General features: G+C 34.5%; 2 protein-coding genes and 1 pseudogene across 3 annotated transcripts; 2 read left to right on the top strand and 1 right to left on the bottom strand.

The window, feature by feature from the left end:
- The first annotated feature begins 792 nt into the window (after nt 1-792).
- Nucleotides 793-2,539, top strand: LOC116107774 (annotated as a pseudogene).
- A 297-nt stretch (nt 2,540-2,836) lies between these two features.
- On the bottom strand, nt 2,837-8,672 carry LOC116107765 (heparanase-like protein 2). Of its 2 annotated transcripts, none has more exons than XM_031394061.1 (10): nt 8,525-8,672; nt 6,868-7,123; nt 6,716-6,752; nt 6,372-6,555; nt 5,633-5,781; nt 5,310-5,543; nt 4,571-4,760; nt 4,295-4,420; nt 4,065-4,164; nt 2,837-3,294 (listed from the first exon to the last, which is right to left on the bottom strand). In XM_031394061.1, the coding sequence occupies exons 2-10, from the start codon at nt 7,072-7,074 to the stop codon at nt 2,896-2,898; spliced, it is 1,626 nt and encodes a 541-aa protein (XP_031249921.1). In that variant the 5' UTR covers nt 7,075-7,123; nt 8,525-8,672; the 3' UTR covers nt 2,837-2,895. The 2 variants fall into 2 exon arrangements, with proteins under 2 accessions (XP_031249921.1, XP_031249920.1); XM_031394060.1 differs by having other exon boundaries at nt 8,393-8,530.
- A 5,965-nt stretch (nt 8,673-14,637) lies between these two features.
- On the top strand, nt 14,638-23,330 carry LOC116107762. The gene is made up of 8 exons (XM_031394057.1): nt 14,638-15,062; nt 15,756-17,105; nt 17,318-19,114; nt 20,015-21,100; nt 21,596-21,700; nt 21,842-21,931; nt 22,239-22,349; nt 22,440-23,330. Exons 1-8 carry the CDS (start codon nt 15,000-15,002, stop codon nt 22,944-22,946), a joined length of 5,109 nt encoding a protein of 1,702 aa, XP_031249917.1. The 5' UTR covers nt 14,638-14,999; the 3' UTR covers nt 22,947-23,330.
- The last annotated feature ends 27 nt before the right edge of the window (nt 23,331-23,357 follow it).

Below are 23,357 nucleotides of genomic sequence, written 5' to 3'. Positions count from 1 at the left end.
CAGTTACTTCTGAGTTTGCATTTACCATTGGTGGCAAGGTATTGAATCCACATCACAACAAACTTCATTCTGATACTTTAGAGGCATTGGTGTGTTCTAAGAATTGGTTATGGGCTGATTTAAAAGGTAATCAAATAAAATTTTTATTTCTTCAACAATAAAAAATAAAAAAAACTATGAAGATATGTTAGTTTTAATGTATATTTTTTATTCTTATGTCAGATCAAGTTTCTTGTTCGACAATTTACGATGATAGTGATTCGGAAGATGAGGTATTATATATTTCTAGTGTATTTTTTTCTTCTCTTCTCTAATCATTTGTATGATAGGTAATATTAGTCCATTGTTGCATATCAACTAAATTATATTCCTTATTTTTTAATAGGAAATTGCAGGGGCGGATTTATTATGATTTGATTGTAATGATTCATAATCTCAATGAGCTTTAAATCTCGTAAAGCTATCTAATTTTGTTTTATTATATTTTGTATTAGATGATTGTCCAGCATATTCTAATTTTTGTTGATTGCTTTTTGGATTTAATATTCAGTTCATCTCTTGAATATATTTGATGAGTAATGTTCAAAACATTTCCTGATTCATATTGTGAACTTGGTGAACATGTCAGGAATGTAAATCTTCATTTTTATATACTCTAGTTTTCATATTTTCAAAGTGGTATTCTATATCTTCTAATATGTGTCGTATTGTTTTCATTGGTGACAATGTTTTTGATTGATCACTAACCTTGATGTGTACCTTATAGAATTTTGAGGATGAATAAACTACAAGATGTCATTCCTCCAGAGATTTTGGTGAAACTAAAAAGCCTGAATTTTCTGTGAGTAATTTTTTTTCTTTTTTTGTGGGGTTTAAAAATGCTCTCTCCCTTCCTTTTCTTTGTGTGTTGATTCATATATCCTATCTGCATTTATGTGAATCGGACTAAATTTTTTGAAATGCCTACAGGTCCCCATTTCAATATTTTAAGGGTGAAATTCCTAAGGAGCTTGCTAATTTACCGGAGCTTGCTACCTCTACCTTCAAGAAAACCGTTTAATTGGGCGAATTCCCCGAATTCGGGACCTTGCAAAACCTTCGGCATTTGTAATATTCTGCTTTTCTGGGCTGTAGTTTTCTATCAGAATGTTTCTTGTGTATCTCATTCTTGCTCCCTGCTACATTTATTAGCTGGTCTATTTTTCAGCTTCCAATTTATTTGCTAGCTGAGAAATTATTTTTTATGTTTTCAGGGATGTTGGTAACAATCATTTAGTGGGTACGATTCGGGAACTCATCCGATTTGATGGAAGCTTTCCAGTATTGCGCAACCTGTAAGAAAACTGATTGTGGTGAAATCATTTACCTAACATAATTACAAGTTGAATCTGACAGCCATAATTATTCCTGATATGTAGCTACTTGAATAATAACTATTTAACTGGAGGAGTTCCTGCACAGCTAGCAAACTTGACTAATCTGGAAATTCTGTAAGTTTAACTATCTTGTGTATGCTACAGCTTAGGATATATTTCTTATAGCTTTGCTTTATCGATTTCAGTAACATGGAATCTGTTTAATTTGTTATTTGTATTTCCATAGGTATTTATCCTACAACAAAATGTCTGGAGTAATACCATCAGCACTTGCCTACATTCCTAAATTAACATACTTGTGAGTTCCTTTATTCAAGTTTGGACTTCTTTACTTGTCTTTTTACTATTTTTTTTGTTTATAGAATATGGTTCAGAAACTAGATTCAATTCTTTCTTGTTTTGAAAGAAATTCCTGTCAAGTTGTCTGTGTATGATAGATTGCATTTTCCAGAATTAACTGCTGGATGTATTTCTCCTTTTTCTTTTTTCGCTCTTTGGGCAATTTATGTGCTTACCCTTATGTTGATACAACTTCCCTCTTTTAACTTTTTTTCACTCAATGGTTTTAGGTACTTGGATCATAACCAATTTTCAGGAAGGATTCCAGATATATTCTATAGGCATCCTTTCTTGAAAGAAATGTGAGCTGACTTTTGCTTTCTTAAAATGCAGGAAAAATTATTTTGTAAAAACTTATCATTTGGATAAAATATTAAAATGCTCTTAAGCTTTATTGGCTGCTTGCAGGTACATTGAAGGGAATTCATTCCGGCCAGGTGTAAATCCCATAGGTTTGCACAAGGTTCTTGAAGTTTCTGACTCGGATTTTCTAGTTTAGTCGAATCATGTCTTAATTACGTGCTAAGATTATTTTGATCCTCTTGCATCTTCGAAGGAAGTAGAGAGCTACATTCTATTTATATTTTCTTGTCTAGGCAAGTAGGTGTCCTGATTTAGCATATTTTATGCTATTTAAAATTTTTGAGTTGCTTATATATATATATTTGCTGGTATCAAAGATGACATCTTGTAAGTCGAGAACCAGCTTTTCGAATAGCTCACACAATATTGATGATTATAGTAAATTTGAACATTGAAATAATCTGTATTGATCCCCATGGTTGTAATCTCTTTGTTAAATGATAGTTTCATTTTACTGATTAGTGATTTGTGTTATAAAAGGATTCCATCAACTAGAAGTAGAACTTTCAATGCTTCTATCAGCTTTACCTATCGAGATCAGCAGAACTTCTCAACTGTTTTAAATTACAGTTGTAATATTCCATGTGAATCAGATCTAAAGAAAATCTCTATTATCATAATCTGTAATGTGCGATTATAATATGCGTCTTATAACTACAAAGACAAACTATTATTACACAATTATAGATACAATTGCTCAAAACTACAATACCATAGACTTAAAAATCTTCTTAACCAAGAAGCTGGACTTGTTACTACTGTTCCCTCTCCTTATTTCTTTCTTTCTTTCGAGGAGAGTGCAACAAACAATATATTGTCATTCTCGTAGGCAAGTTGGAGCGTCAAAGTTCGGGAATACTATGAATGCAATTGATAAAGGAGCAATATATATTGGTGAATTTACATGAACACGAACTGGATTCAATCTTGGGATGCCTCCATCCTTGGTCAGCTCTAGTGGAATTCCATTTAGAACCATTGTCTGGCTTTTGAGGTACCCGTCTTTTGGAGTTAAATGGTACTCCTCTCTGAATAATGGTTCTTCGGATGATTTGCCACCAACCCACGAAACTGTTTTCTTAAGACTTCGCATCAATGAACTTTCCCTATTGATGTCTTTACCCCCCACAACCAATTTCATGTTCATACTATTTTGAACGGAGGCCGTGTACTCAGTCTGATTACTTAAATTGATCAGGAGAACAGTTATTCCCTCCTGCAACAAAAAAAATAGAATAGTCAAGAGGTTGTGAATTAAGATCAATCTATATCAGATATTTTAATTGAGTAATACAGGCCCTAAATATAATGTTCAGAGTGGCGCAGCGGAAGCGTGGTAGCATAACCCACAGGTCCCAGGATCAAAATCTGGCTCCGATAGAGGGGCTTCAGAAGTTCCGTTAAAAAAAATGTAATGTTCTTTTCAGGAGCAGGTTTTAGAGCTAGCGATGTGGGACGTGACACATAATATGGTTAGTTGAAATGGAAACATGTAAAAAAATGTAGAATAATACTACACATACATCATTTTTATACAACATTTTCCATACAACATTACGTGACAAGATATGATTGGGTGAAAGTTTAATTTTAACTTTAAATTAGCTAATCATATCTTGCCACATAATGTTGTATGGGAAATGTTATATAAAAATGATGTATATGTAGTATTACTCAAAAATGTAATGTTCTTTTTCAGGGGCAGGTTTTAGAGCCAGCAATATGGGACGTGACACATAGTATGGTTACCTGAAATTGTAGTAAACTATTGTATGCAAATGCAATAGTTAAAATCTAACAAAATTTGGGTATGAATATGCCCAAACTTTAAATCCAGTTGCTTCCATGAAGATCTTATTATCTGATACCTCATGCTCTGAAAATTTAAATATCACTGATGCCCTAATAGTTTTAACCCCTACATTGCCCCAATATTCTCCCCTAACCAACAAGCTGTAGTAAAATTAAATAAAAGAAGAGCCTTACTCTCCCCTTTGAACAGTGGGCATAAGCTCGTAGATATGAAGAGGCATCAGTAGCAACAGCTAGAACACCTTTTCCCATAAGTCGATGCCATAGCAGGGCACTGTTTATTAACCATATATCCAACAAAATAAAGAACTCTGGTTAGATAAATTAGCATAAAATAACATATAAATTGCTGCAATAACTTTTTCTCGTCAAGTTCCTGAAAACCTCAAATTTCATGTTCTTGCCTGTAATAATCAGGGTTGGGGACAAATGTGGTTGTATTGAGTAGACCGTAGTTCCCACCAATTAAAGTCTGCCTACAATATACTTTAGTATTGTACTTGGAAGCCATTCCAAGCTGATCTAAGTACCTGAGAAAATATGGAAACCAAATAAGATTTGTGCTAATATTAGTTATAAATAAATGATTGGCTCAAAACATAAATTTGTCTTTCACTATGATAAGAAACATTAGCTACAATGATGAAAAATAATGAAAGCCATCAGGCCACCGATGTTACCAAAAGCTGTTCACAAATGTGTTAGACACAAGACGACCACCACTGTTATAGGCCCCGCCAGATTCTCCAACCCATGCAGAAGCCCAAGGGCCATTTTTTTCAATAGTTTGTTTAAGATTGCTGAATGTTTCTGATATACGGCTTAAGTGATGGGGGTCCAGTATCTTACTCACAAGATTGGGATCAGCACCTGAAAACGGAGAGAGGAACAATAAATAGAGACATCCAAGTGTACATGTTTACATCTTGACAATTCTTGGATTTTTCAGAATTAAAAAAATAGAAACTAGAGGTTCTGAAATGTTATCCATTCATCGGAAATTCTCATTTTCAAATTTAACATATATGATTTACCTATAGGGAAGAAATAATAAACTAAACCAAAAAAATGAAGAAAAACATTTTCTTTTTTGTGTTTGCCGTGTCAGGTATCAGGCTTAAGTCTCAGCAACCACATTAATATAAAGCAAAAGATAAGAGTTTCGACAGAATCCAAACACAACTTATTATATCTTAGTTAACACAACAGAAGGATTCAAACACAGACCATTTGGCATAAAAGATTAAGCTCATAGGTGATGATTCAACAATAATAGTTTTTGCACTAGCAAAATTAGTTTTCTAGCATATATAAGACCAGTTAATACATGATATTTCCGCAAATAGCACGCAAGCAGTATGTTTATATATCAAATGTGTAAAACAAAAAAGGAAATAACTCACTACCATGCTAGCTCACCTGCACCCAAATTGTATATATGATGAGTCACAGTATTAACTACACCTGAACCTGAGACCTGGAGAAGCTTAGAGAACCACCTTTCCTCAAAGAATCCTCCAGGTGCCACAAGCAATGGTTTCAAGGACGAGTCTCTGTATAGAATACTGACAATATTCTTAAGGTTGATCAAGTCTTTCCCATATAGTTCAGCATCAACACTTGCACCAACACCGCTTCCACTCAACTCATTACCTGTAACAAGAAAGCAAGAAAAGAGGTCATAAGGAAATAAAAGCAAAATGAAAAAACCAGGTGTGCTTTGTCTTAACCACGTTAAATACCAAATTCCCATGAGTCAATATGGTATCCCTTCGAAATAGTATATTTCATAAAATCACGAGCATTGCTAGGATCCCAAGCTCCTCCCCAAACACCCTTCTTAATTTGATGCCTCCCATACAGTGCATTCAAGCCAAATGTTACTATGGCCCTGAAAATTTAAGATTAAACAAACAATCACAGCAGAAGCATTGTGGGTACAAACATGAAAATTTAACATAAACTGAAAAAATTAAATTGGCATAACATAAAGGAAAAGCAACAAAAGATAAAATAAAATCCAGATGATGGATTTTAATTCAGAATCAAATATTTGATGTGATAAGAAAATAGAATGGAGAGCAAGCACCATAAAGTGCTGAAAGAAGGATTTTTGTCCAAAATTTTATTCAGGAAAAACAAGATCAGATTCAAAATAGAGTTTTTCACTTCAAAGAAGCTTAAACAGAAGCAGATTTGGCAATGCACATTTGAATAAAAGTAAAAAAACTTGAAAGAGAAAGGTTTTTAATAAAAAAATCTTCCAAATTTATCAAGTACATTAGAATAGTCATGGTTTGAGCTTAATAATATAAATATTACCATATTTAGACAAACCCTAGTGCCACCAACAGGACAGTTAATCGTACACTATCAACATCACTAGCCTATGTAAAGCACCTTGGCATGTAAACATCAGAATTTGCTTATGGATAATACAGATTGACATATGATTATAAAAGAAAATGCTTCATAACTTACCCTGTTGAATTAAATAGATGGTTCAGCTTATCCCACCTATCCATATGTAAACATCCCTTTGAAAACCCAAACAGTCCATCTTTCATCTTTCTGAATGGATGGCAAGGAGCCTTCAAATCTCCAACATCATACAACACTTGGTCTTGCAATGAACCTCCAAGTCTTATCCTCAAACTCTTGAAAGCTGTCATACCACCAATGTTTAAAAGGTCATATCAAGTCCCCAGATAAAACTATTCATCAAGATGCCAATTAAATTTAACAAGATAGTTTACTCATCAAACTTAAACTATACTAGATTACCATGGCAACAGCATTTTATTTTCTAGATGGCAGAAATATACCTTGGAAAGCTTTGGTTAGCAATGGATGAGATAAGTCCTGAAAGAAACAAATTCCATTGAGCTATTATCCTCAAAATTTTAAAAACTGTGCAAATAATCACAAGAAAGCTAAATTTTATCTCAAAAAGAGGTATAGTTTTCCAAGGCCTCACCAAATTTATGGCAGATGTATAATGCCACGGACATTGATCATAGTTACACTTATCATGAGGCCACCAATCTAAAGTAGCACAGATAAAATTTTCATCATTCATGGCAATTGTTGTAGTTCCATCAACTAAGATTGTAGGATGTGTCACTTCTTGAGCCAAAATTGCAGGGAGAGAAAACAGAAAGAAAAAAGAGAGGAAGATCCTCATGGTAAATCTGTCAAAGCAGTCTCACCAGCAACTCAAGTATTCACATGAACTGCAAGCAAATAAGAAAAATAAATTAGAGGAAGCTCTTCTAAAAGATCTTGTGCTGTTAGTCCATGTTTGTCAAAGAAGGAATGACAGTAAGCAATGTCAAGCTCACTGCATAGCATAAGGAAATAGAGTTTGCCATGCCCATTTGTCACCAAACAGCAGAACTTAACTTTCATCCTTTCTTGTTATTATGAACATGAAAGTAATCAAAAGCCAACATTGAGTTTAAATATCTTTGAAAAGAACAGAAAAGTAGAACAAATGCCAAAACGCGTATGCCACAAATTGAACAGGTATATATCAAATAAAATTTAAACTATAAGGTACTGAAATATTTTTCTTCTATGATTGAAATATTTGGTCATTTAAAACGATAAGAACTCTCCTAAACCAGAGAAATGGAATTGAAATCTTAAAACTTGAAAAGCGATTTAATGGAAGAAAGTTGATGTCTCTAAGTTTGCTGCAATCACCAGAAGCAAAAACAACTCCACACAAAGATTGTTACAATTTTTCAGTAGAAACCAAACGAAAAATTTAATAAAAGGGGGTCCCCTGATCAAAATATAAATTCAGCACTTAAATATTGAAAGAGAATAAGTACAACAGGATCATTTCTCTCAACTCAAATCTGTGTGTTATATAGCTTATGAATCTAGCATGAATATCTAAAAATTGTAATCCCAAAATATAATGTCACAAGAGAAACCGAATGAAAAGTATCAAAACAAGGTCCCCAGATGGAAATATAAACCAGCACACTGATACTTATATAGAATAAGTAAAACTGGGTAAATTCTCTAAACTCAAAATCCTCTAGTTATAGCCCACGAATCTAGGAATCGTTATCCCAGAATATAAAGCAAAATGCAGCGCAAGAAAGAAAGAGTTGTGAAGTAAAACTATACACAACAGATCACCAATATCATTGATACACAGTTCGAGATGTAGGATGAGGAAGCCAGTTCATGATGAGGTTCTTCTATCTAATCCATTATCCGATGGTTCTCATTCTCATCTATCAAACACTACCAACTCACCTACTACGGTCGTTTTCAGTATGAACTCGAAGCCACTCAAACCCCAAATCAAGAAAAATCAAGAACAAACTAGTAATACAGAAACCATATTCACAATTTCACAACTTTGCATTACAATATGGAAAGCTCTAGCTTAAAAAACTCATTCCATAAAACCCAGTACACACACAAATCTAAAGCCATCCACAACAAAATTCACAAAAACAAGACCAACCCAGATGAGAACTAACCTCAAACACAGAAAGTTTAAAATGAACAACAAAACAGAAGCTCAATCCAGCCGCAAGTATCCCACTTATTTCACGTAAACCAAACCAAAAAGGAACGTGGTTTAGTTAACCAGAAGGGGAGCTATTTCTCACCTTATCTTGGCATTGAAGACACCAGTCACATCAAAAGACAAGACAGGCACTGCATATGGGTGTTGAAATGGATGAGTCATAGATTTGTCGGTTTTGGGTAAAAATGCATATAAATTTAGCGAAAGCATCAAACTTTTTGTGGGGTTAGTTGAGTAAATCAGTTAAGTATCTTCATCGAGAAAAGTTTAATAAAAAAAATTGTATTATGGAAAAGGTGTGGACGTGTGTACATTGATGTTTTAAGGGTTGCTGGTATTTGAAGTTGTTTTAAACAGGTATGTTTTATCTTCAACTTCAAGTTATGCCTTCAACAATTTTCACTTTTCTGAATTCAGGTTTTGCTTGTTGTGGCCTTGTGGGTGCCAACTTTCAAGATTGTCCTTTTCTCAATTCACCTTTATGATTTTTCTTCCATCACTTCACAATTCATTTTCATATTATTGATAATTGATATCATGAAGATTTCTAACTTGGCCATTAATATATCATCCTACTATGAAGAGGAGGACTCGGAATGCATCCCTAAACCTTTAGGGTCTGTTTTAGGGTTTTATGGTAAAAGTTATGAAGATAAATTATCGTAGTGGTTTTAAAAAGTTTTTAGTAGCAGTTTTTAAAACACTTAACATGTATTTGGGAGTTTATTTTTCAATGATTCTGACAGTTTTTTAAAATGATAAATTTATATCTATACGTATAAAAATATCTCAACTTCAACCAATACTTCATTCTGAAAAACGAATTAGGAATAACAGTTGAAATTATGTCATATGTTCGAGTTTAGAAGGAAGTGTTTTGAACCCGATTATAAGTGGATTAAAAATAAGAATCCAACAATACAAGTCAAAAGTGTTACAGTACAATTTGTAAACCAAAATCGTAAATAATTACATTCATTATAAATAATAAATTAATTAAAATATTGAACATTTTAATGTGTTTTATTAGAGTACACGTTAAAACTAAACAAATCATTGTTTTTTTTTTTTTTTTAGTACCATTGACATAATCAATTTTATAAGATAATGAATTAATGATAATACATTTTTTTTTTTTCCAATGAGATTTTAACATGTAAGCATGGGCTTGTTATATTGCATGTATCAATAAATATTAGTTCACAACTTAATCTTATAATTTTTTTTTCATAACCCAGATATAGCAGCTCGCAATTAGGTAGACGAGACCTATTTACGAACTGATCAATTACGAATTATCACGTCAGGGTTATGAGAAAAATTTTATGAAATTGGGTTGTATATGTAGTATTGCTTTATTGGTATTTAACAAGTGTTAAATGTGAAAAGTTTAGTTAACCATTTTGATTTAAATAAGTGGTCAATGATTAGTATTTAAGTGCATAAATGAAGACAAACTTTGTCAAGATTAGTCAACACTAATGGCCTACCTTGAGGATTAGCCTACTCAAAAATTATTTTTTTAGTTTATTTAAAGATTAAATTAATTCATTAAGTTTTATTATATTTGATTATTCAATGTTAGATGGGGCATAAACCAAATCCATTGTTCATAGTTTATAAAAATGGATTTGGTTTAAAAATTATAATTAATTTATATATGAAATTTACGGTTGAACTAATGTTATATTAAAGAGTGATGGGGCATGTGATTATCCCAAAAGATAAAAAATAAAAAGAATGAAATTGTACCAAAACTATCTCCGGGTAGTCAAATGGTTTGATAGAGACTATTAAATATATTACTCAAGAGGTTCTAATTTCAAATTCCTCATCGAGTACTAATAGGAGTACCAATGGAGTTCTGATCCTACCGGTTTAAAAATCTCAAAAGGTTAGTTGTAAACTTGAATTAAGTGTAAGCTGATCGAATAATCATTTAAAAAAAAAAAAAAAAAATCTCACCTATCTTTGAAACAACAGCTCATCATCATATATTATATTGTAATTTTTTGTTTGGACACATTTCCTTTTGATCCAACTTTTTAAATGCTTTTTTTTGACAGCTTAAAAGTTAGCTGCAAATATCATTTACCTTTTTCCCTTTCTTTATTTACATTTAATATCCATTACTTTCCTAATCAAACTTTGATATTTACTTAATCCTTTAATTACTTTTAAGCTTTTTATATATTTAATAAATTATTAGAAATATTTTATGCTATATTTGCAAACTATAAAGGGTGATCAAGTGGTTCAATAGAAATACTTGAATGTATTACTCAAAAGGTCCTGAGTTTGAATCCCTCTTCAGTTGTTAATAGGAATAGTCACTGAAATTTTTACCCGACTAGTAGTTCTAGAGTCCTGAAATATTACTTGAGGTGCGTGTAAGTTAGTCTGAATACATTTAATCATAAAAAAAAAAAATGATTTTAAAGCCACACCTAATAAAAATATTAATGTTAAATTGAGTCAGTATCACAATTAGGAAGATTTATGGATATAATTGTTATATTTGTATGGTTGAATTCTAAAAATTTGTAAAAATAAACTTTTTGTTATAAATCAAATTTTTATCATTAATACTTACAAATTCATCCTTAAAAATAGAGATCAATGTTGATTTACGAATTCATTATTCGTGGTTATAAAAATTATTTCACGTTATAAAATTATATTGAGTATATGATTCTCAAAGATTCATTTTACAATTTTAATAATATTATTATAGCGTTACATTAAACTGCGAACTTGTTATACGAGGCATAATATTATTTTTAAGGTTAATCACATTGTCACCTATGAGGTTTAGTATAAATTTTTTTTTTTTTTCAGTTTTGAGAAACTATCAAACTAACATTGTCACCCTCAAATGGAAATTCTGTTTGTTAAATGTATCAAGTAGAAAACCATAAACCATATATAAAATAATACTACACTTACAAAAATTATATATAATAATTCATATAAAGTGATGTAGCGTATTCTTGAATTGACATATCATTAACTATCATTTAATGTGCATTTGTTAACTAGAATTTTTATCCCTAAAGTCACTATGTTTAATTGACAAAAATGTCATTTGGGGGTGGTGGAGTTATTTTCTCAAAAAATAGGGGGGGGAGAGATGTTTTTCTCACCAAACCTCCATGTAGCAATTAACCCTTAGGGTGCATTTGGTTAATTAAACTTTTAGGGTGCGTTTGGTTCAAAATGTTATATTAATGAAAAAATAGATTACCTTCAAATAATTGAGAATGTTTAGGGAAATGTGTTTGGTTGATTAGAAAAAACTTGGTGGGTATATTATATTAATATGTTTGGTTGGAAGGAATAAATTGGTGGGTATGTTATGTAAATTACTAAATTGTCCGCTTTTTAAATATTAATATAATATATTTTTATTATTAATTTTTGAATAATTTCTTTTAACCACCAACATTTTAGATTCAGCAAAAACACCCCAGCAACAAAAAAAGTTTAAATCTTAACAAAAACACCCTAGCCACCTTCCCAAGACTGCTGGCCACTGGCCGCCGTCAACAATCGCCTGAATGGTGCACGACTAGCCATATTTGGTTGGACGTGCGTTGTTAAGGTCATTTCCGACCATGGATCACATATCTTGATCCATGGCCGGAAAAGGCCTTATCGGTGCACAGTCAGTTAGATCCAACCAACCATGTATTGTTCCGGTGACTGCCGACGGCCGGCAGTCCTCTTGGGTGGCTAGGGATGACTGTGGTCTTGGGTAATTTGGTTGAAGTACAAGGGTAATTTTGTCTTAAAAATCTTGAGTATAAGGCTAAAATTGTCCATAAATTTATTGTAAATTATTCAGATAAGAAGGGCATTATTGTCTTAAAATTTGATTAATAAGGAGTAAAATTATAACAAAAATGAGATTACTAAGTAATCTTAAAATACATAGGAAAATAGAGGTAATCAAATTAACTCTTATGAGTGCGTTTAGATTGGGGGCATATAAGATAACGAGGGTAATCTTCGTTTATTTTGTAAGATTCTGGTGTTTGATTTGCTAGTAATAAAACATTACGGACATCTTTGATTGCAAATAGTGTTTATTGTTGGTAATGTAGGGGGTAATCCAATACTCTCCCCCACCTTTGGGATTAAAAGATTACCAGGTAATATGATTTTTATACTTATGCTGCCTTTAATTAAATACCATTTCGAACATAATTACGCTTAAATGTCTACCGAATAACAATTACCCAACCCCCCTACATTTGAGAAATTACCTAAAACACCCCAACCACAAAAAAGTTTAAAAGTTAACAAAATACTCTCAGTCATCCAAGACCACCGTCGATCGGTACTCACCACCGCCGACTGCTGGCGTCAGTCACCATAATGGTGGACGACTGGTGTGATATGGTCGGTTGTGCGCTAGTAAGGCCTTCTTCGGTCGAAAACGGCCAAATCTGTGATCCATTATCGGAAACGGTTAGATTTGGTTGTTTCTATAGTCGTTTTATAACCAAAAGATGTGAATTTGTGATCCATGGCCAAAAATGGATTTGTCGGTGCATGGCTGGCCATACACAGCCAGTCGTGCGCCATTCCGTTGACTGCCGACGGTGGTGGCTGGCTGGCTACGGGCAGTGGCTTGGGGGGGGGGGGGGTGACTTTGCTATAAATTAAAGTTTTATATGGCTGGGGTGTTTTAGCAAAATTTCAAATGTAAGGGGTTAAAAAATGGTTTAAAAAATAATAAAAAATAATATTATATTAATATTTGAAAAATGAGGGCAATTTAGTAATCTATATAACATATCCACCTATTTATCCTTCCAACCAAATATATTATTCACCAATTTATTCGAACCAACCAAACACATTTTCCAAACATTCCCAATAATATTCAAGATGATCTATCTTTCCGTTAATATAACATCCCCTTACAATAAAACATTGGGGGCGTCTGGTTGGAGGTAATGGAAGATTATTGGAGTTATGTCATCTTATATTATTTGATTATCATGTTTGGTTGTCAAGTAATATAAGATTTCGGTAATCTTGCATTACCAATAGTTGTTACTGTTAATAATATTGGAGGTAATCTAATTACCTCAATTTTCTTAGGTATTATAAGATTACCAAGGTAATCTTATTTTTGTTATAATTATATCCCTTATTAATAAAAATTTTGGACAATAATGCCCTATTTTAAAATAAATTTACATTAATATACCCTTTCAATTTTACCTCTGTTTAATTAAATTTTTAGACAATAATGCCCTTATATTTAAAACAAATTACAGACCACCACTGTCACCCAGCCACCACCGCTGACAGCGGGCCAACCACCACAGACCGCCGTCGGAAAGTTGTTAGAGTCCCTTAAAAGACCGAGATTCGGTGGGAGGCTTTAGGAGGCTTCAATATGGCTAGAAAAGGTCATATTGGAGCCTTGTGGTCACGATGAGCTACTCATGGCGACTTTCAGAGACTTCCGGCGGTGGTTTGCAGTGGTAGCAGGGGTGGGGTTGTTTTATATAAGCGGGGTTGTTTTAGCTAAATCTAAAATATTGGGGGTAAAAAGAAATTAAAAAAAATTAATAATAAATTATATTAATATTTAAAAAGGGGACAATTTAGTAATTTAAATAACATAACTATCAATTTATTCCCCCTAACCAAACATATTAATATAACATATCCACCAATTAACTAAACACATTTTCCTAAAGATTCTCAGTAATCTTCATCAAGGTAATATAAGATTCTAGCAATCTAACATTCCCAGTAATCCAACATTCCCTAAACTAAACGCTCTCATTATATAATCCAAACGCCCCCTATATAACCAATAATAATTACTATTGGTTTTAGAAGATTACTGAATCTTATATTACTTAACAACCAAACATGATAATCAAGTAATATAAGATGAGATTACCTGGATTATCTCCGAACAAACACATCCACTTTTTATTTAATTTGCAAATGGGGATACAAATGTCAATAACAGAAAAAGCAAGGACATATTAGTAATACAGTAGTTTCTTAATTATGACAATATTCTTTCTTCCCCTCTAAACTATAAAGCCTCTCTTCTTCCACTTCCCCCCTCTTCTTTCTCCTTCCCCAAATTAAATTAAAAAAAAAAAAAAAAATTTCTTAGAAGAAATTCTGACACCTAAATTCTTCTCTAAATTTTTAATTTTTCGATCAATTCCCTTTCAATTACATTTCCATGGAATTTAATTTTCCATTTTGAGCTGTCATTTTGGTCTAATTTAGCTCCAATTAAGGAAATAAATTTCATACTTTTTTTAATTTTTAATCTTTTCACTTCTTTTGTAACTTGAAGATTTTGATTTTCATCGATACCCAGTTCGATTTTGATCATTCTGATCGTGTATGATTAGTAAAGTTTGCATTTTGATGTGCAAAACAAAGGAATTTTGGTTCCTCTACTGTTGTAAATTTAGGGTTTTTGATGCTGAATTTAATAGGTCGATTGTTGTAAATTAGTTTTTGGTTAACCTTTTGGAAGAAAATTCGAGGGATTATATTGAATTTTGTTGATGGAGACCAGTGGAGGAGAAGCAGTAGATGATCAAGGCTCAGGGTGGTTTGAAGTGAAAAAGGTTTAAACTTATTGTCCTTTTGTTTGACACTATCCACACATTTTCTAATTTGGTTTCCTGTTATGCTAAATTATGTTCACTATTCTCAATTGCCGTAATTGGGGAAAAGGTTAGTTATTTAGTAATTAGCTAAATCAGGCTAAAATTCCATTCAATTCTCTTTTCGGCATTTTGTAGGAACCAATTTTTGTGTTAATAACCTTCTACAAAATTAAAGGGGAAATCAGTTTATATGCTGAGTGTGAAAAAATACAATGTATATTCTTACGGGCTCCTTAACATTTTGTATTTTTGGTGTAAAGTAGATAAGCCCGGAATAAGTTAGAAATATTGTCTCTGAAATTTGTTAGGGTGTCTTTTAGAGGTCGCCTATTGTTCTCCCTGAGGTTGCATTTTGTCTCTGAGGAAAATTCTTCTGAGACATTTTTATCTTCTAGAGTTTTTTGGGGAATGTGTCTATGATGCTATTGATAAACATTTTTTGATATTTTGGATTCTTCCCTATTGAGAACCCTTTTTTTTAACCAATAATGGTTGGGGATTCACATATACTTTTTTTTTTTTCTTGTAAGTCTTTAAATTGTTGCACTGTAATGACAACCTTGTATTATACTTTAATAGTTTCATTATGATGCAATCAGCATAATTGTCAGCGACTTGCTTTTAAGTTATTATTTTTCATTTCTTGTCCAGAAACATAGAAGTAGTTCGAAGTTTTCCCTACAAAGTTGGGTTGGGGGATTGTCAGGAAAAAATGCTTCTAATTTTCAGGGTAGTCAGCCATCAGTAAATGAAAGAAGTAGAAATTTGGATGGTAAGCGCAGATCCCAACAGCCAAAGGCAGGGGGTAGTTTTGGTATACATGCCCAAGGTGGTGTTGGAAATTCTACTGCCTTGTTAAATGAAGATAAAAAGGGTGCAAATTACCTTGGTAACTGTGTGGTTAAACAAGATAGTGATTCTTCTAAGTCGCCTCCATTATTAGACACAGAATCTGATGGTGGAAGTAGAGATATGCAGAAAATTCCACCAACAGATAAGCTTGATGTGGTTCAGAAAATAAAATGGGGTGATCTAGAGGATGAGGCTTTGGTACTGCATTCTGAAAACAGTGTTGGAACTGAAATCAAGTTTGGTGATATTAGACCTGATAATTTGGTGGCTTGTAGAAAGCATGATAGTAATCATGATTCAGTTTCATGCAATACTTCTTGTATAAACCTCCAAGAGAATCAACTGACAGCAAAACCAGTAAATGTAGATAGTTTTTTTGATAAGAGGAATTTGTTGACTTGTAAGGATGAAATAATTGAGGAAAACTGTAAAGTGGCAAATAAAGAATCTTCAGAAGATATAGGGGTACTGATTGCAGAAGAAAAAGCAACGGATCCTTGTGATGATGCTTCAAACTCCAAGGAAATGCATAGTAAAGACACAAAACCTGTAAATAATGATAGCAGAAGTTATTGCAGTCCATCCAGTGAAGACGCTGGGAAAGCGGTGCAGCTTCAGCATCCTGTTGTTTTGTCTAAGGTTGGTGAGCCAAAAGCTTCTCAAGTAGCGGTTGCAGCTGAGGGTTCAAGTGCAGCAGTGACAACCCAAGACACTGAGTCAGATGCTCCTGAACAGAGTGGACATGAAAATTCTGGAGAATCATCTTTGAATGCTTCTGCTGTTGAGTGTTTCAGTTCTCCAAATGCTACCTTGAATGATGATGTGTCAAAGGCCCAGAGTATGAATCCCCTCATTGAAGATGATTCAAGTGAAAGCAAAGAAAGGTTTAGGCAACGACTTTGGTGCTTTCTCTTTGAGAATCTGAATAGGGCTGTGGATGAACTTTACCTTCTTTGTGAACTAGAATGTGACGTAGAGCAGATGAAAGAGGCTATTCTTGTTCTTGGAGAGGCTGCATCTGATTTTAAAGACCTGACTACCAGAGTGGAGGAGTTTGAGAATGTGAAGAAGTCCTCTTCCCATTCAATGGATGGAGCACCGATCACTTTGAAGACTGAACATCGCAGGCCACATGCACTATCATGGGAGGTAAGGATGCTCACCACTTTATCTTAACAAAATGTGGTCTTTGCCTTGGATCTGCCCAGAAAAAAACATCATGGTTTCACTTATTTATGGCATTCAATTTTATGTGTCATTTACTTGTTTCTTTGGTTTGGACATGCTGTGTATTTGGTTTAATAATAATAAAATGATTGACAATATATATGGAAAGGTTAGTTACTTTGTGCTAATTGCAGGTTAGAAGAATGACAAATTCACCGCACAAAGCAGAGATACTGTCATCATCTCTGGAGGCTTTTAGGAAAATTCAACAGGAAAGAGCTAGTTTGCATGCTGTTAATGGTGCAAAATCCCTGGGGCTCAATTGTTCAAATGGCCATTATGTGTCTGACAATAACTTGACAAAGTCAGCTGGGACAAGTGATTTAATACACAGTACTAAAGATTCAGTGATGAATTCAGGAAAACAGACAGAACTAACACCAGGTAACTCTAATGGAGATAAGAGGAATTCTGAGTTACGCAGGTCTAGCAGAGTAAACTTTCAAAATGGTCATGACCCTTCACAGAACCCATCTTCTTTCTATCTTAATTCATCTAGGCTACCTACTAAGGACACTTCTGCTGCTGCTGGTTCTGCAAAAAGTAAGAGAGAACATCTCGGATCTGAAACTGAGAAGCTAGTGCCTAAGAAAGAGAAAATATTTACAGAAAGTCTCGCTGATAAAACCCTCAAACCTACGGATCACTTTAAGAGGCCCATTCCTCTTACTGAAAAAGAAAAAAGAAATGCTCCTTCATGGAAATCTATGGATGCATGGAAGGAGAAGAGGAATTGGGAGGATATACTTTCTTCTCCTTTCCGTGTCTCTTCTCGCATATCCCATTCACCGGGCATAAGCAGGAAAAGTGCCGAGCGTGCACGCATTTTGCGTGATAAATTAATGTCTCCCGAGAAGAAGAAGAAAACTGCCTTGGATTTGAAAAAAGAAGCCGAAGAAAAACATGCACGAGCAATGAGGATCAGAAATGAATTGGAGAATGAAAGAGTTCAAAAACTGCAGCGTACTTCAGAAAAGTTAAACCGTGTTAATGAATGGCAAGCTGTCCGCAATATGAAGTTACGTGAAGGTATGTATGCTCGCCACCAGCGCAGTGAGTTACGACATGAAGCTTTTCTAGCACAGGTTGTGAGGAGAGCTGGTGATGAAAGCAGTAAAGTTAATGAGGTCCGTTTCATTACTTCCTTAAATGAAGAAAAAAAAAAACTTATGTTGCGTCAGAAACTTCATGATTCAGAATTGAGGAGAGCTGAAAAACTTCAAGTGTTAAGAACTAAACAAAAAGAGGATATTGCTAGAGAGGAAGCTGTTCTAGAACGCAGAAAACTCATTGAAGCTGAAAAGTTACAGCGTCTTGCTGAGACACAGCGGAAAAAGGAAGAGGCTCAAGTTAGAAGGGAAGAGGAAAGGAAAGCATCCAGTGCAGCACGTGAGGCAAGGGCTATTGAACAGCTCCGGAGGAAGGAGGTAAGAGCCAAGGCCCAACAAGAGGAAGCTGAACTTCTGGCTCAGAAATTAGCTGAGAAACTCAGTGAAAGCGAACAACGTCGCAAGTTTTACCTGGAGCAAATACGGGAAAGGGCGTCAATGGATTTCAGGGATCAGTCTTCTCCTTTACTTCGCAGATCTATTAATAAGGAGGGTCAGGGCAAATCTACTCCAATAAACAATGGTGACGATTGTCAATCAAATGTTGTTACAGGTTCAGGGGGTTCTTCTCTTGCAACAGGAAATGTTGCATTGCAACATTCGCTGAAGCGGAGGATTAAAAGAATTCGGCAAAAACTTATGGCTCTGAAATATGAATTTCCTGAGCCACCAGTTGCTTCTGAAAATGCTGGTATTGGATATAGAACAGCAGTGGCAACCGCAAGGGCGAAGATTGGGAGGTGGCTTCAAGAACTTCAGAAACTCAGGCAAGCAAGAAAAGGAGCGGCAAGTATAGGTTTAATAACTGCCGAAATGATTAAGGTATTTATGTTAAACCACTATATAAGGAATTATTGATAAATACTGTATGATCATATCCATTATACCAATAAATACTGTATGATCATACTTAGAGATAAGGTTTAGGATGGAGAGAGAGGACAGAGATGCAGAAGAAGTGGAATTGTGATCTCTCTCTCTCTCTCTCTCTCTCTCTATTGCATCAAGTATTGTGCAAATTGAATATATTTGATAAAGCTCTATTTTTCTTTTCTTTTTAGGTCTAAAGAATCTAAAATCGTGTTCTTACATCACTGGGTCACCGTTAGACATGTTATCAAATTTTTAATTTTGACGAATTTGTATCAAGAGGCTTGTTATTCTTGTCCTATCTCTTCTCCAAGTTCTGTTAATTCTTCCAATTGTCATAGTTTTACTAAGAAGAGATAGGCTGCTATTTCGTATCCTGTGTTATTGAGATATGGCTTTATTGTCTTATTTTTCTTGTTAATTATTTAGCTTTTAAACAAAAAAGCCAATAGGATACCCCGGAGCATATTGTATGAATACTGTAAATGGCAATTGCATTGACTATCTAGGAGGGTAAATTTCCAAATATTAATATTCTTTCAGTAAGAATGGTGAGTCCTGTGATTGGTGCATCCTTCACTTAGCTAGGGAGAGAATTTTGGGCTGGCATCAGTTACCACTTTTGCAGTTGTGCATGAGTTCTTGAATCATTACTGATGTTGATGCATGATTGAGAAATTATCGGGTGATAAGTAATACAAACCAAATTCTCCTTTTGGCAGGAGATCAGTCAATAGCTTGTTATCATGTCAATGCATTTTAAAATAAATAGACATGACTATTTCTTTTTATAAAGAGGTTGGGGTTGTTAAATATCTAATTCGTTGCCCCCAAAATTTCTTTGTGAATCAGTTCCTGGAGGGGAAGGACCCTGAGCTACAGGCTTCACGCCAAGCCGGTCTGCTTGATTTTATTGCTTCTGCCCTTCCCGCTTCTCATACGTCAAAGCCTGAAGCTTGCCAGGTGACAATACACCTTTTGAAACTTTTGAGGGTTGTACTATCTGTGCCATTGAACAGAAGTTATTTTCTTGCCCAAAATCTTTTGCCCCCAATCATCCCTATGCTGTCGGCAGCACTTGAGAACTATATAAAGATTGCTGCATCTTTGAATGTCCCTAGCAGCACCAACTTGCCATCCAGCAAAGTATCAGTTGAAAATTTTGAATCTGTATCTGAAGTACTGGATGGATTTTTGTGGACTGTTGCTATGATTATTGGTCATATCAGCTCTGACGAAAGACAACTCCAAATGCGTGATGGCTTGCTAGAGCTATTGGTTGCATACCAAGTTATCCACCGTCTAAGAGATCTTTTTGCTCTCTATGACAGGCCTCAGGTTGAAGGCTCTCCCTTTCCTTCCTCTATTCTCTTAAGTATATCTCTGTTGGTGGTCTTAACATCCGGCCCTGGAATTATTAGTTCCATTGACTGGGAAGCTTCTCCTATTGAAAGTGTTTTGGAAAATGAAAGTCCAGAAATGAAACTCACTGTGTCTCTTGATTCTGGACATGTCTCCGTAAATAACGCCTGTGGAGATAGTACTCCGCTGTCATCTGTTGAAAATGGTAACCTGATTGTACGTCTTGCAGATGTACCAGAGGATGGTCTGTTAGATGAGTCATCTAAAGTAAATAAAATTGAATCATGTTCTGTTGGCAGAGATGAAGAAAAGAAGATGAATGGTGGTTCAGTCCTGTTTAATAAAGCTAACATGGAAAAGACAGACATTCGAGATGAATCACAGAAAATTCTATTTGAGAAGGATGAGAAGAACTTGGTGAATATTGTTGCAGTGCAAAAGAAAGAAAATATGTTTGGCTTGAAACAACCAATGGCTTTTCTTCTTTCTACCATATCTGAAACTGGATTAGTGAGCCTTCCTTCTTTGTTGACATCTGTGCTACTGCAGGCTAACAATAGGTTGTCTTCTGAACAGGTAAATTTGCCACAAGCTACAAATATCTTCATTATTTGATAAATCAGTTATGTATCATATTTTTCTTGTCAGCTTCCTGTATTTTTTCGTTGTGTTAGATTAGTCAATTTCCAAATTTGTCTTTTAATTTGGTCATGCATGTGACAGTGTTGTTCATTTATTTGTCTTTGTTCCTTTACCTGTATAAATTGTCCAGCAGTGCAAATACATTTGTATGGGTTCATTTCTTGGTTAATATATCTTACTATTTTCATTCCCATTTTTGCTTTTTATTTTCACCCTTAAATTGAAAAGGGATGCGTAATTGTGGGATAGTTAGGGCTTCACCATATTGCTTATATCTTTGATAAATTATGTTTTTTGATAAATTTTTATACTTGAAAGTGCCTTCAAAAGTATGAGCTGGTTTTTGTCATGGGGCTGCCTATTTAGGAATCACAAATTTCTTAAGTTGTCATTATTGGCTCAACTTACTAAGTTATTATTTTTCTTCAGGCATCATATGCGCTTCCATCCAATTTTGAGGAGGTGGCAACTGGAGTACTGAAGGTTCTCAACAATTTGGCTCTTTTGGATATTATATTTTTGCAGAGAATGCTAGTAAGTAATTTCGCTTGTCATATTGCTTTTTACATGGCAGTGATTTCCGAAAATGGCTTCTGCACCAATTTGTGATTTGTTTCTTTAAGTTTTCATGTGCTTCCTTGACCTGTTCTATTTTATCCCGTTAATCATTCTCAGGCTAGGCCGGACCTGAAAATGGAGTTTTTCCACTTAATGAGTTTCCTTCTGTCTCATTGCACTAACAAATGGAAGGTGGCTAATGATCAGGTAAATTTGTGCATGCCTCTATTTTTGAATGCGTGGACAACATACACTAGACTTAGGCATGCATGCAGCCAGTAATGGGGATAGAAATTTAGGTATTATATTCCATTTATTAAATGGCTGTTCATGCATCAGCTACCTAGTTATTTCAACAAACAATGGATGCTTAACTATTACTAGTTCCAAGGTGTCTTCCTTGGGTTGGATGGATGGAGCACATTCCTACATATTAATTGTACCATAGTAGTCTGAGAGAATTTATAGCAGATAATGGTGACTGCTTGTCTACATTTTGCGCAATGTGTTTCAGGTTGGTCTGCTTTTGCACGAGTCACTTTTGCTTCTTGGTTATTTTGCGTTGTTTCACTCTGGGAACCAAGCCGTTCTTCGGTGGGGAAAAAGTCCTACCATACTTCACAAGGTCAGTAAATCTGTAATGAGAAGGTTTTTTTTTTTTTTATCTCAAGATGTAATGCGTGTAGAATCTAATTATTGACCTGGAAGAAAACAGGTATGCGATTTGCCATTTGTGTTTTTCAGTGATCCTGAGTTGATGCCTACCTTGGCTGGCACACTAGTTGCTGCCTGTTATGGCTGTGAGCAGAACAAGGGTGTGGTTCAGCAGGAACTGAGTCTGGACATGCTACTTTCCTTGTTAAAATCCTGCAGAAATGTTTCTTCCCCAGTGCTAGATGAATCCAGTGATTCTAATCAACAGGGTTCTGAACTTAGAAAATCTCAAGGAGATGTTCCTCTAAAATCCAGCCGTTACACTGCTAGAAGCGCAAGACTCTCTCTGGGAAAGGGCGGTGCTCTAGGAAACAGCACAAGAGTTGGCAAGATGAGAAACCAGAAAGATAGCAAAACAACAAAAACTTGTGAAGATATAGCCCTGAAGCACAATGCACTGGCGATTGAAAGTTCTTTAATGTTGCATCATAGATTCCCTAGTAACTTCATTGATAGAGCGGAGCAGTTCTTTTCAGCAGAGATTACCAATGCTAGTGAGCAAGTATGAGTCCATGCTGGCAGATCTCGTTTTGATAGGAAGGGTTGCTTCCCTATGGATGTTTACTGGTTTTGCAGCTTTTATAACAACATATTGGTACTAACAAAGGAGCTCATGCGATACATGTCTAGGAAACATGCTGTAACTGAGGTGAAACCTGAAAAACTGTCTTATAGTTCTGTTATAATAGCTGGGTTCTTGTGGGTTTTTCTGAGATGGGTGGCTATATTAGAGTTATGAATTATAGGAGAAGATCAGTACAATATAACACAAAAGTGTTAACTACATGTATAAGTTTTCCTTTTTTAATGTCACCTGGTGTTTGAAGGGCACAGGAGGCGCTAAAAGGATTACATAAATTATAATATATTTAAAACTTTCACTATTGTTAACGATAAGATATTTCAACTGTGTATGTCA

The sequence above is a fragment of the Pistacia vera genome, unplaced genomic scaffold (genome assembly GCF_008641045.1).
Source record: "Pistacia vera cultivar Batoury unplaced genomic scaffold, PisVer_v2 Contig548, whole genome shotgun sequence".
NCBI lineage: Eukaryota > Viridiplantae > Streptophyta > Magnoliopsida > Sapindales > Anacardiaceae > Pistacia > Pistacia vera.
The sequence above is the reverse complement of the archived record's forward strand: the minus strand, read 5'-3'. Positions and strand labels throughout refer to the sequence as shown.